Consider the following 13948-nt stretch of genomic DNA (forward strand, 5'->3'; position numbering starts at 1 on the left):
ATGCATTAAAGGCACCCCATAGAAGTCAAAAAAGGCGGCTAGAGGAGAGGGGATGCATTTAAGGCGACTGCAAGGGTCGCACACTTTACAATGTGCAGAGAAGAGAGAAGATGCACATGCTTGCCACGTGTACACCCGAAATTTGGGCACCATTTGGGGAAGGGGGGCACGCCCACCAAAAAGTAAATGCGCATTTTGGCCACTAGCAAGAATCGAACCTCTAAGCACTTAACAATGGGACTCTCAATCTAACCACTAGGCCATTGAGCTAATTATGTAACTCTTCTCTGCCACGTTTTATATATTTTAATATGACTTTTTGCTACTCCATCATAATTATTTCCAAATCCATGTATGGTCCACCAAAACCACCTTAGCCTCCGTTATGACCCCTCCACATAGGATTGGATTATGAAAAATAATCCTTCACTAATCCATTCCTTATGAGGCCCTTTTGAGACCCCAATTCTCGCCTAATTCGGAATGGCACAAGAAGAATGCATTATGTTTCTTGGGAGATTCTTAAGATTCCTAAGCAGAGTCTTAATTGTAAATGGCTGCGAAAAATGTTTGCTAAGAAATTGCCTTGGGTTCAGATGGCTATTTGGTTTATTGAACGAGCAAAAGGGAAGAGTGTGGGCTATGGCTTTCATGGTACAAGAAGGTGCTCTCAGATTTTTCTATCAAAGTCAAAGGCTCCGATGTAGTGGCTAGCTTAGTGGCCACATGGACGCGCTACTGCCACAAGTTTAAGTGGAGGGGCCGAGCAGGCCTCAGGGGAGATGGTAGCTTGGGAGAAGCAATTTGGTGGGCCTTACCAATGAAATTTCAGCAGAAGCCCCTAAAGTTGATAGATTTGCTGAGAGCAAGAGGTTTACATAAGAAAGGTATTCAAAGATGGAAGGACATCTAGGATTCATCTAGTGCTAACTGGAAACCGATCCACAGGCTTGCTTTGGAGTTCCACCTGAATCAAAACGAGTTGAGAATCTTGAATAGTGTGCTAGAGAGGTTGGCCTACTAATATGATATACTCTACCCTTTGGTTGGATAAGCAATGGTGTTTTGGTAAAACAATCTTGAACAGGATCTTAGTGAAAGTTGCCTACAAAGGGTTGCTCCAGCCCATTCCTGTATCGACACGTCTCAATGAAAAATAGAAGTTAAGAAGGGGTCCCAAATGGTGGAACCACAGGTTCAAGGATTGGCATGGGTGTAGACTAGGGAAAGCTGGATTTGTCCTTTGCAAAATAGCTCACCCAGTTCTGCCAGTTAGAGGTAATCTCGCAAAATGGTCCAATTTTAGTCCATTATGTCCCCTTTGTGGGTGGCGATAGAGTCCCTAAAGCATCTTATGTGGTTCTGTCCGGTACTTAGAAGCACGTGGTGGAAATTGGGAAGTGCCATCAAAGAGGTAGGGCTGATGTCGAACTTTAGAGCCTCCAGCTAGAAGGTCGCTCAGCTCGGTGATGTGGCAAACTTTCCTTCTACTCTAGCATTTTGCTGGCCCTACCTAAGAGCTGATGTATGCTTGGCCATTTGGAATACTAGGAACTTATTAGTCTTTGCGCAGGAGCGGTTGCCTAGGTCAAAAGAAACTGTGATTTTGGCTGTAACATCCCAGAATTTGATGGACATGGCTTCAATAATGGCTACAAAGGAGGAGTTGTTAAGTTCCTATCTCCAGGATGTCAGGTTCTTTTTGTTCAAGGTTTAAATAACAAACTTGTGTGGGTCGAGGGCTTGTTGCCCACTCTTGTGGCCTATTTTCGTCTGGGCTTTGTAAAGGGCTAACCCCCCCTTTTTTCCTTCTATTTTCCTTTAATACAATCGGTGGTTTTCCCAAAAAAGAAAAAAAAAAGTGAAGAAAAGGATAGTCCTGCATTCTTTCAAAGGTGAACAAGAGGGCATTCCAGAAAAATAGTTGCAATTGCAAGTTAGTTTGCCACCAAAATTGTGCTTGTATTTGTAAGGTGCTAAACAAGAGTGCACATTACATGTGGACACTGTGGTGTAAACTGGGTGAATTTTTTAATGTTTTGGGCTACTAAAAGGCAAAGCTCCAAATCATGGTCAGCATTATTACTAGACTCCTATTTGAATGGCTTCACTGTACCATTCTTCTCACCTCTGTAGTCATCTATCGACACTAAAAAGCCATCTCCATAAAAGGTAGTTTCAAACTCTCAAGTAGATTAACTTTTTGTAAAAATTACACGTGGAAATTCACATAGAAGAATCCAACTGTAAGCAGGTAATGCGGGGTTAGAGAAGATGCGTCTTCTTTTTGGCAATCGGCACTACCTCTAAGGAGGCATTGCTAAAAAAAATTGCATAGCATGTATCGGTAAAGTTCCCCCCCTCCCAAATCACACACCCATGGCCAACTACTAGGGGCACATTTGCCTGTGGCCTACGATGCAGGACAGCAAGGAGCATCCCATAGGATTTGAATGGGAGCAGCCAACTGCGGTGGGCAAAATGCCCAATTGTTTGAGGGGGTAACTCAGCGGGTATGGTTGGGCAGTCTCATTGTAAAGCCCACCGATAAAATTTGTAGCATTTTTGCATCCTTGCAGTGGAATGCTTAGGTCCTAGCGATTGAATGGCATGGGGAGAGTCTAGTTGAATCACTGACAAAGACCCTGTGCTCCATTTGCATTGGCCAAAGATCAAACAAATCGTTTCAGCACAGTTGATCGCTTGGGATGGAGTTGCAAAACATGGGAACTTTGGGTTGGCGCTGGTGCACTAGGCTAGCAAGGTTGGCAGTTTGGGGGCACATTGGAAAAGTTGAGTTTTGTTAGTGTATGTAGGGTAGGGAAGCGCTCTTAGTTGTGAAGTTTTCTCCTTTTTTTTTTTGGGGGGAAAGTGTCAACAGTGCCTCTGTACTTGGGGTGACCAAGAGGTGCCCCTAGGACTTGAGCGCACACATGTTTGCACTCAGTTGTCGCTTGGTTTTAGCCGCTTGGTCTAAACATAGTTTGCACTCAGTTGTTGTGAAGATGAAAGAGGATTTGACCAAGGTAGAATCTTGAGGTGCCCTTGAGACATGAGCACAAACACACGAGAAGGTTTTAGAAAACGTTCCTCTGAGGGGATTTTCTTCATTCTACCATTTCAAGGCTGCCAAAAAAGGCAGGTGGAGACCTTCTCGCTAGGTTTGTAGGATTGGAAATCCATCTCGGTAACATTGAGAAGAAAGGTAATGTTAAGCGTACAATGTGGAGCTGCACCATTTTCACTTCACCACAGCAAATCACCACGTTCTGAATCACCTAAAATTTAGTCGTTCCCTCCTGTAACAACACGTGGAAAAACAAGGACTTCCTTTTTTGCATGCCATTCTGCCGTCTCTCCAAACTTGCAAAGTTAAGCAATCTTTGGGGGAATGGGGGAATGTCCTTTGGGCCGTGTGGTCGAAACACTTGAGTTGTGAACAAGGGTGAGGTTAAAAGGGGGATTAGGGAGGGGGGTTGAGTTTGATGTGGGTTAGAGGAAAAACGCTAATTCTATGAAGAGGGGAGTTAGAGAAGGGGAGGTTTCTCTTTGGCGATTGACAAATTGCCATCAAAAGAAGGTGAATGATAATAAATCATTCATAAGGCTTGCCCCAGGTCCAAATAGGGAAAGAGGTGGAGATGAAAGCGGAGAGAGAGAGAGAGAGAGAGAGAGAGGATCCGAAAATCAAATATGGCCTTCTAAAAGAAAACCCAGTTTCAATTTAACCCGAATCTTGAGTTGTGGTTTAAGTGTGATATGGGTTAATAGAGAAGAAACCCTAATTGTATGAAGAGGGGAGTTAGAGAAAGGAAGTCTTCTCTTTGGCGATTGGCAACAAGAAGAAGAAGAAGAAGAAGCAGCAGCAGGGCAGATTTCTGATTTTGGTGCTTCGCCTTCCCGTCGCCTCTCGCCATGAAGACCATCCTCGCTTCCCAGACCATGGACATCCCCGACGGTGTCAAGGTCGAAATCAAAGCCAAACAAATCCGTGTCACTGGCCCCCGTGGTCAGCTCACCCGTAACTTTAAGCACCTCAACCTCGACCTCCAGATCATCGAAAATGGTACCAAGCTCAAGGTCGACGCCTGGTTTGGATCGCGCAAGACCATGGCCGCCATCCGCACGGCTCTCAGCCATGTGCAGAATCTCATCAATGGCGTCACCAAGGGATTCAGATACAAAATGCGGTTTGTGTATGCCCACTTTCCCATCAACGCCAGCATCTCCGCCAGCAAGGACAATATTGAAATTCGGAACTTTCTTGGCGAGAAGCGGGTACGAGGGATTCTTACCTTCTTCTTGTTCGATCCAGGCTTCATGTTTAATTTTGTGATATGAGGATACAACTATCTGCTAGCAATGTATAGGTGCGTTGATTTGTCCTGTAAATTTTATAGCGTATGCATAGTCTCAGTTTGAGTTTTCCTGGAGGGCAGGTTCGGAAAGTGGACATGCTTAAGGGTGTGACCGTGACCCGCGCGGAAAAGGTCAAGGACGAGCTAATTCTGGAAGGCAATGATATTGAGCTTGTGTCTCGGTCTTGTGCACTCATTAACCAGGTGTGTATGCGAGATCCTTATTTTTCATGTATGGTTCCTGTATATTACGAGGGGACTTTTTTTTGCAGAGTACTTGCTATTCAACTGGATGACTGCTAAACATTTAGTGATCGTATGGTGGACTGATCTCAATAATTGGATTGCAGAAATGCCATGTGAAGAAAAAGGATATTCGGAAGTTTTTGGACGGTATCTACGTTAGTGACAAAGGAACGATCACTGAAGAGTGAATTACACTTTTGAAAATTTTGTCGAAGGATAATATTGCAGGAGGTTTGACATGGGGGCTTGTATGGGTGATGCCCTTGGAATTTTTTGGGATTTGATGGCTTTTCCCTCAGACCTTATGTAGGTAGAAGTGAAGAATGAATTTAAATGGTGTGCTCATTCTCTTCTTTGAGTAGATTTTCTTTCTGCTTCAAGGGTAACACACTTTATATGTAGGGCCAACAAATATAATGCAATATTGACTTGATTTCTTTGCAGCTTAGTAGTTTTTAAGGTTGAATAGAATTGACGAGTGCGGTAGATGAGTGAAAGCTAAGTTTGTTGAACGACTCACGTGTAAGTTGCAAGAATCTTTCAATAAGATTATTGTATGTGCAGTTGTGCTCTATAAAATTGCTTTTATCAGGTGCCTGGTACAGTTAATTTATCTCTTTCAGAGTCATCGACATGTCTCCATGCAAGGATAAATTAACCTTAGACGCTCATTGGGCTTGTGCGTCATAGAGTCTTTTCCCTCTCAAGTTTCATGTGTCCCGCCTTTTCCTTTATATTTCTATTTTGAATTGTGAACTTAAATCTGGAGAGATGTGACAGTTTGATTCAGCCTTCAAGCGCAATCTTGACGTGTGTGCTTTTCTAATACAACGTTCCCCTGTTCTTGCTCCTGGAAATTTTCCCATCGTTCGATCAGGTTTCCCTAAGCCGCCTCTTCTGAGCAAGAGATGGAAAGTGGCTCGTTTTGCATTTTTGCATCACTGCTTCAAACTTTGACTGATGCACTAGACTTTTTTTGGGTCTCCAAGTAAGTCAGTTAGGTTCATGTGACTCACAGAACCAGCAAGGTAAGGTTCTACAGGCGCCCACTGCTATTCTTTATTGCATAATTGCAAAAGATTGGCACTTATAACAGTCGACAAGTTCAAATATGTTACAAATTTTGCATTGAGTTGGATATCGCAAGCACTTTATTGGATTTTTTTGAATTGTATGACTGAATTGCAGTGCTAGGAAAGAACATTTTCATTTTTGCTGGTGGACACAGTTCAAAGTGGGAAGCCTAGCTCCCGGAATTGCTATTGGATCACAAATAGAATCTAATAGAATAAATTCTTTACCTGCCACATTACAGAAAGAGCTTTGACAATGGCACAAGAAGCATCGGTTAATATCTTTGCTATTACGCTTTTCTATTTAATGGAGGACATGAGCTTTTTAATCAGAGCTTACAATATGAGGAATTAAATTATGTAGTGTATTAATCTAGTGCATTTCCCAGAACTGAAACTTGTACTAAATAGAACTGTTTGCCTTGTGGTCCATGTCATGCTGTTATTTTCAATAATCTACTGTATCAGGGAGGAAGCAAAAGAAGCCTTATTCACTCATGTATAGAATAGCTGGGTGGAAATGCAAAGGCCAAGGTTCAAGGATAAGTTGATTTACCTGTTAGCTGAAGGTTTTTAAGCTGAGTACCTACATAGATCTCTCCTTCAGGGTTCCTGTTCTGGGTTTCTCAATTTGACTTCCTGCTTGTTAATTGAGTTGGATAAGATAAGATGGCTGTGCTTTAGATCCCCTAATAGGATTGAGCTTGGAGCACTTCCATTTCCTACATTTGCTGTGCTATATGAAGTTTTGATGGTGGGTTTTTTTGTTGGGGATGAGGATAATTGATTTGATTGCCTGGTCTGTGCAAGGCTTGAGTTCATTTACCAACCATCCTTGTTACTTGAAGGATAGTTTCATCAAAACAGCCAATGAAGCTCTAGAGAAGCAATCCTAGGCAACCATTTTTTCACAAGTACTACATGTCTCTTTCACATGTGACGAGATGGTTGGGTTTTTTGGACCTGCATGACCTCAATCCAAGGTTTTAGAGATGTACATCGTGGATTGTATACACATGACCACTATTAATGACCTTCTGTTTTGGGCTCTTTTGGTGAAATTTTATCTTATTGTTATTGTGGGCAAACCTGGATATCTCACCACTTCTTGATCCAATGGGAGTCATTTTTTCATGTCCATCTTGGATTCCTAGTGGTGCTTCTACTTGTAATTATGTGAGTGACATGCCTTCTAGTGTGAATGAAGTGAAACGTAGGCTTCTATTCACGTTTACGCTTCCTATTTCCATTAATTAATTTATCACTGTGTTGTGTCTATCGATATTCACAATTAACCTAAGCTCAAAGACCCTCCCTATTCTACCTCCTCCCTCAACCCCCCTCCCTCCCACACTCCTCTCTTTCAGCCGCCCTTACCTCCCTCCTCTCCCTTCGCTGAGCCACAGCTTCCCTTCTCCTCCCTCCCTCCTCCCCCTCACTTCTCCCACTTTTCTCCCTTACCCCTACCTTCCACTCAACCTCTTTCTCCTCTTGGAGAGCCTTCACTGCCCCCCTGCCTTCTCTTGGAGAGGCCTTCACAGCTCCCCTGCCTGCATTGAGCACTCTACTGGCCCCCTCCTTTTACATCCAGGGCAACAGAAACTTCTGGAAGAAGCCTGCAGCCTTGCTGTCATAGACTGCTACGCCACCGCCATAACCAATCTCAATGAGTTTACCTTAATTGACCATCGTCGTCGTCGCCCCCTAAACAGGAGCCTACCGTAATTGACCATTGCTCCCCCCCCCCCCCCCCCCCCCAAATTAATTAATAGGATGAGTTTCTCTCGCCGGGGTCCTATTAACAATTGCAAAAGTGATGTCTTATCAAGAAAACACGAGTTCAAAGAATTCTCAAACTTTAAAAGCAATACCATGAAGATCCATGAGTGATGTTCACTTTGAGTAAATGAATTTGTTGACATTGGTGATTCTGACAATTTGACAAACTAAGTCTTTGCTTGCATTCACACAAAGGAAGTTGAAATGTTGGATGAAGTATTGAGCAACTAGATGTCTAGAGTGGATGAGCTCAATGGTAATGATGCACATGAAGAGGATTTTATGACCTAAAAAAGGAATTCCATCCAAATTAATGAATGTTGATCTCTTTGAGATTGACAAGTTTGTTGACATGAAAAACTCTCACAATAGGATACGATCGGATGATGCAAATGTTCAATAGACTTACTTATAAATCCAAATGAGTAAGTTATGCAAATGGTATTGGGATGCCATGTGAACACAACCAAGCATATAGATGTCTAAAGAGGAGGAGAATCTAAGGAGATGCATCTTGTCCAAAAAGATAAAAAACGAGGCAATTGATGGATTGATAGATTAATGAATTCAAAGCATGTGTTTTGCAATGGAGATCTAATCGTTGCAAATGGAGATGCATGGATTTTGTCTACCTACTTTGCAATAACACTTGCAAGTAAAAGGAATGAATCCCTCGTTATGAACTTTCTTGCATGCCAATAATGCGAAACAATCCCATTGATATTGAAGCATTGTTATATGGAAAGAGGATTCACAACAAGGCATACCATGTCATGATAGGCATATCACCTAGAACATATTGGAATCTAGTTTACCAAGGTAACAAGGGTGTGAAATTTGACCTTAACATACTAGACAATAAGAATGGGCTGAATGGACTCCAAACAATAAAGGTGTGCTTGGAAAAGTGTGTAGACAATTATAGTGTCTTGGAAAGCATACACAAAATAAGTCACATTTGAGTGATATTTGGTGGAAGAGAAAATAAGTATACTAGGGTATTATGTGGGGCATATCAAAGAACTCAAAAAAATAAGTTTATTAGAGTCCTTCGATGATGTAGCAAGAGGAGCACATGTTTATCTATCTAACCAATCGATAGAGCAAATTGATCGGGAACAATTGTGACTTGCTACTTAGGAGGATACCCTAGATCATTCAAATGATGCACTGATTGTGCCACATGAACACCTAAGTGATTTTTCTTCTTCTTTTGTTTTGGTTTCTTCATTCTTTTGAGACATTCCTTTAAAGAATGAGGAGTTCACATGCAAGTGCTATGTCTTCATCGAGAAGACACCGCAATTGAGTTTGTCGCACAAGCGAAAGGATCAAGTAAAAACATTGATTAGAGCACAAATATACAGTTAGGTTCCATATGACTAAATGGTTACACACTAAGGAAGATATAATAAATAAATCGTCACCTAGAATCTCAACTTGGTAACGACATTACATGAAGTTTCTTTTTGGGGAAAAAAGTTCTTTATCTTTCGTGAAGAACTATACCAAGATGATAACAAGCAAGGAAGCATTGTGGATCTAGTATCCACGGTCAATAAGGCCATAATGTATGATTAGGTACTCATCCTATGTAGAATCTAACGACTAGATACATATTAACATTGATCATTTACAAAAGTAGATGCATAGCAGAGAAGAATAGAAGCCATTGATGCAAGGAAATATAGATTTGAGTTGATAGAATCCGTGTAGATGAATAGGTTGGGTTAGGAGTAATAGTGCATTACCAATTTTTTATACAAAGTGGATTGATGTTTTTTCCAATGGAGCAGATATATGTTGTAAAGTTTTTGGTTAAAAGGCTGGCAACTTCCTAATGACTAGCTTTGTATGAATCACCTGCTAACTCAATCATGGAATATGTTGTCGAGAACAAAAACGATATATCTAACTTCTAGAGAAGAAGACTAAAGAATGTGATTTTTATTAAAATGTGTGCATAAACATTAATTGAAGATAAATACTATAGGTTTCATTTTAAATAAATAGGTTTTTAGAATATGCTTGGCATTTAAAATCTTTTAGCATATCATTAAACATGGCATGATCAATGTATTTGAAAATTGTTTTGAAGGGTAGAACAACTGTGGAATGGCATTTAAGCATCTTCCCAATACATATATATAGTACTAGCTTTTGTATTTCTTGGGATGGTGATAGGTGAGTTGGTCCATCTTCAGCAATCTTTTGATACATGGTCTAAACACTGTAAATAACCCTATGAATGAAGGAAGAATTGCCCAATGAGAAAAAACTATGGAAAAAAGATAACACTTTTTTATTTTTGGGATCTAGGTATTCCTCCAATACTTATACCTCACTCCCAAATCGTTCACCTTGACCTTGTAATCCTTTCACTTGGTTCCTATAATCCTTTCACCTCGACATCGGATGCCTTGAATCCAGACTTTGGTACTTTGCTTCTAGGTCTCAGAAATCTTAGATCTAGATCTTGGAACCTCTAGACCTGAATCTTTGAATCCTTGATCACAGATGATTCGAAGCACTATCTTAACTTGTTTCTCGATATAAATTTTGTCTTTCTCTAGGATATGATCTGTAAGGTGATTTTTGAGGTTAAACAAGGGAATTTGGAGATAATTTTTACTATAATGAATACTTTATGCTTTAGATTGAAGATTTATTATGCTTTGCCAGTCCTCAACATTTGCTCTGCCTCTTCTTCCAACCCGGGAAGCACTTGAGCTTTACAAGTACCTATAGAACTAAGACGTTTTATATAGCAATTAGTGACATGATAAGGATTAGTGACAAGAATACATTGGTCATGTCAATAAACTCTCTAGATCTTTAGTTTCAACTGCGGCAATCCAATTACAAGTGTTTTGGATAAAAAGATCTTTCAGTTAGCACAGGCTAGGTTGGAGGTAGCATGATAGAAAAAGAGTTACGATCTTTTGTGCAGCACAGGCTAGGTTGGAGGGCAACAAGATAGAAAAAGAGTTGTGGATAAGACCTTGGGCCATGATGTGTTACGTTCTAGTTGGAATGTAGCAAGACCTCAAATGCATTGGTGAAGAAAGTCCTTAGAGAGACCAATGGTAATGGATATAATGTAAATAATTGGTTGTTATGTTGTGTTTGAAATGGGTTGACTAGGGATTTGACTATCAAGGCCCTTGATGATAGGGTTTGAGATGACTAAAGGCTCTAAGATCCTCCATTTGTGTTAATGTGGGTTAACATGTTAGCCATGCACCTAGGGGTAAGTGCCTAGGGGTAAGAATGTGATTAATAAATAACTTAAATATCCAAAGGAGTAAAAGGGGGTTAGGACTTAGTTAACAAGAGTGCACAAGTGCATGTGGGCACTGCCTCCTAGTATAGTGGTTAAACAAGTGCCAATGGATTCAAAAAAGAAAGCAACCGAGTTTTTAAAGGGCGTTATCAAATGTCACTTTTTGTAGGATGAAATGAAATTTTGATAAATACAACTTAATTATTTTCTTAAAACAATTACATGTAGAGATTCAAAAAGAGTTTCAATCTTCCAGTGTACCACTCCTAAGGAAGCACTGCTAATAAATGCATGGGACCTTAGGACCTGGCAAGCAGTTAGGAATAGTTTCTAGGGCAATTAGGACACCTTGAGCCATGATGAGGTGAAAATTGAATGTAAGAGTGTGTACCCACTCATCGCCCCACAATGCTCAAACAACATTCTTAAGAATTTGTGGGAGGTGGAGAGAAATGGTTACTGTGTACTCCTCAGCCACATTTGATGACGAATCGCGGATCTTTGGCAATAAATTTTGCAAACGGCCCACAAAAATAGGAAAATTTGCAAATGCATTCGCCTCCTTACAATTCAGTTGGCCCCAAAGTGCTCCATTAGAGAGGGATTCTATCTCTATTAGGGTAGGGCATTGCTCATTAGGCGAGTAGCTCAAGGGAACATGCAAAACAAGCAATCTTGCTCATGTAGCTGCCGTGAGCAAGAATAGGCTCTAAGCACATATCAAAAGACATAACTCGAGCTAGGAAGCGTTACATACAGAGGCAATGGTTATAGGGTGGGTGGACAAATGGTCTGGGACATCTATGAGTATCTTCAGGTACTAGGAAACTTAACCATTGTAGGCTGATATCAAAGCATCAAGCTAGTGTTGGAAGAGGCTTTGTTGATTGCACTTGTGTTTATGGTTTGTTGCTTAACTCATATGTGAGATTGGTTTGTGAGATTGGTCCAAAAGGGGAATGTATCTGGTGATGCATTGGGATTGCTCCATTTATGATCATTAGAGTGCTGACATTGAGGTGACACTTTGGATACGTTTTGGTTGGGTTTTGACAAAGCGTCGAGTATGACCAACTACAACAATGCCCACAATTCAAACTGATGTTTGTAGACGATCAAGTGGAGCATGGTAGTTTGGTTTAGATCCTATCTCATCGTTTATCACATCCTTTGTGCAAGAATTTATCATTGACTTTGTCATCACCTTCTTGGACAAGCACCATGAATCCTTGGTTTAGCTTAAGGAATCTAGATGCATTTGCTCATTCTTACGTGCAGAGGGCATGCGGAAGAGAACAGGTGGCTGGTGTGTTTCCGATTTTATAAAATTCTTGTTTTGCATTGTCTTGATGTATTAGAGTTGATCTACAGGTGGGCAAATGTGCGAATAACAGCATCATCACAGGTGTGTTGTAATTCTTGTTTTGTTGTATGTACAAGGGTGGGCATATGTGTAGGATTGAAGCAACAGTGGACATAACTGAGGGGGAGAGACAATTCCACATTTTTGTAAAAGGGATTTTTGTTGTGTGTGCTGCTATAGATAGTGTTTCTTCCCTGCGAACTGTGCTCATATGCTTTTGTCTTTTGTGCTAGTTGTGGCAACAAAACTGATTCATAATAGCATCGAAAGGTTCAATTGAATTTTTTGATTAAATATTGGGGGTTGGTTGGCTCAGCAATTGTGGGCCAACAAGGGACAAGAAGAATTATATAAAGCCATTCATACTCTAATGTATGGACTCTCTCAAAAGGAAACCAAAGCAACCTAATATAGCAAATCATAGGCTTGAGAAATATGCAAGTAAGATGGCTAATAGGATCTCACATGTCATCGAGGGATGGCTTCACAAATGGGACGAGGCCTTGTCATATATGAAGTCCACAATTATATAATGATGATTCCAGAAGCCATGCGCATGTTCATAGAAGTTTCCAAATAGTGATAGATGAAGTAGCAAAAGGAAAGTGGCTCCAATTACTTCGAAAAACTTTAACTAGAATTTTGAAAACATTTCTAACTCAAAATGAAGCTTCTAGAGTGTCGAATGAGCATAGGTATCTCTTTCTTGAAACAGTTTGTGACAAAAGGTACGGCACAACAAGCCAATAATCAAGCCAAGTAGGCTAGGATAAGCGGTAGTATGTCACATCAGGGCGAAAACAAAAGTATCCCCTATGGCAGCCTAGCCTTGGTCAAACTCTTCCTTGAATCTTAAATAGAAAGAAGATGCCTTTAACTCCATTTGTGGAAGGAATATCCAAAGAACAAGAGTCATTGCGTAAGGCTGAATAGTAATCTCAAAGTGTGATATGAAAATGGAGGAGAATCCCAAGGTTGATGACCTTAAGATTTAGCTAGCGGGACCTACGAGCTGAGGCCGGTGGTGTAATTTGGAAATACCTTCCAGCATACCTCAACAAATTTTTAACATGATAATTATAGAGATGGATGCTAAAACCTTGGCAATGTTTTCCACTTCCTAGCTTTGTCCAAGGGGGGATCAAGGGGTTTTGGCAGGCCGAGAGGTACATATATCTCAGGATTTGAATGAGCACCCTATTCTTACATAGTGTCAAATCTATGCTAATGATTTTGCGTAAGTCATAAAGGAAGCCATCATTTAGAGAACCAAAAATAACTCAAATGGTGATCTCCTCGGGTCAACTTAGAACAAATCAAGGCATAGATCGAGAATGAAGACAAGGCATGTGACTCCCAAGAGGTCAACACTCAGGACCGTTGGTGGATCATCAAATGCAAGCCCTACTATGAGATCCAATCTTTGTTCCATTGCCCTTTTTTGTGAAGGCTTTAGCAGTCTCATTTCATCACATAGTAATCTAGAGATGTTTGGCACTTTATATTTTGGAGATGAGACATAGAGACCAGCTATCAAGAGCCCATAGTATCACATGGTTGGATACTATGATCATCTTGTTTTATCAAGAGAAGCTGAGGATCAGGGGGAGGGTGATGACAATAGGTAACACACACTTTGTTAAAGGAATGTCAATCCTACACCCGAGTTTACACTTCCAATACTTAAAACATCTATCGAATATGTTTGTAATGTTAAGGCATCCCTGTTTTTCACACTCATCTGCTCCATATCTAACATACACCTTTATGTCCGATTGCAAGTCGTTCGCAGTCATGTTCTTTGATACACTCTTAAATTGCAGGAGCCCTACTTCATTCATACAAT

The 13948-nt window shown here is 40.7% G+C and overlaps 1 protein-coding gene across 1 annotated transcript; it reads left to right on the forward strand.

Annotated features, from left to right (window-relative positions):
- Nucleotides 1-3798: 3798 nt before the first annotated feature.
- Nucleotides 3799-5041, forward strand: LOC147892677 (large ribosomal subunit protein uL6-like). Its single transcript, XM_087387173.1, has 3 exons — nucleotides 3799-4278; nucleotides 4440-4562; nucleotides 4709-5041. The coding sequence occupies exons 1-3, from the start codon at nucleotides 3916-3918 to the stop codon at nucleotides 4790-4792; spliced, it is 570 nt and encodes a 189-aa protein (XP_087243299.1). The 5' UTR covers nucleotides 3799-3915; the 3' UTR covers nucleotides 4793-5041.
- The last annotated feature ends 8907 nt before the right edge of the window (nucleotides 5042-13948 follow it).

This window comes from Dipteris shenzhenensis, chromosome 16, assembly GCF_047967505.1.
Source record: "Dipteris shenzhenensis isolate YYH24624 ecotype China chromosome 16, Dip_SZ_1.0, whole genome shotgun sequence".
NCBI lineage: Eukaryota > Viridiplantae > Streptophyta > Polypodiopsida > Gleicheniales > Dipteridaceae > Dipteris > Dipteris shenzhenensis.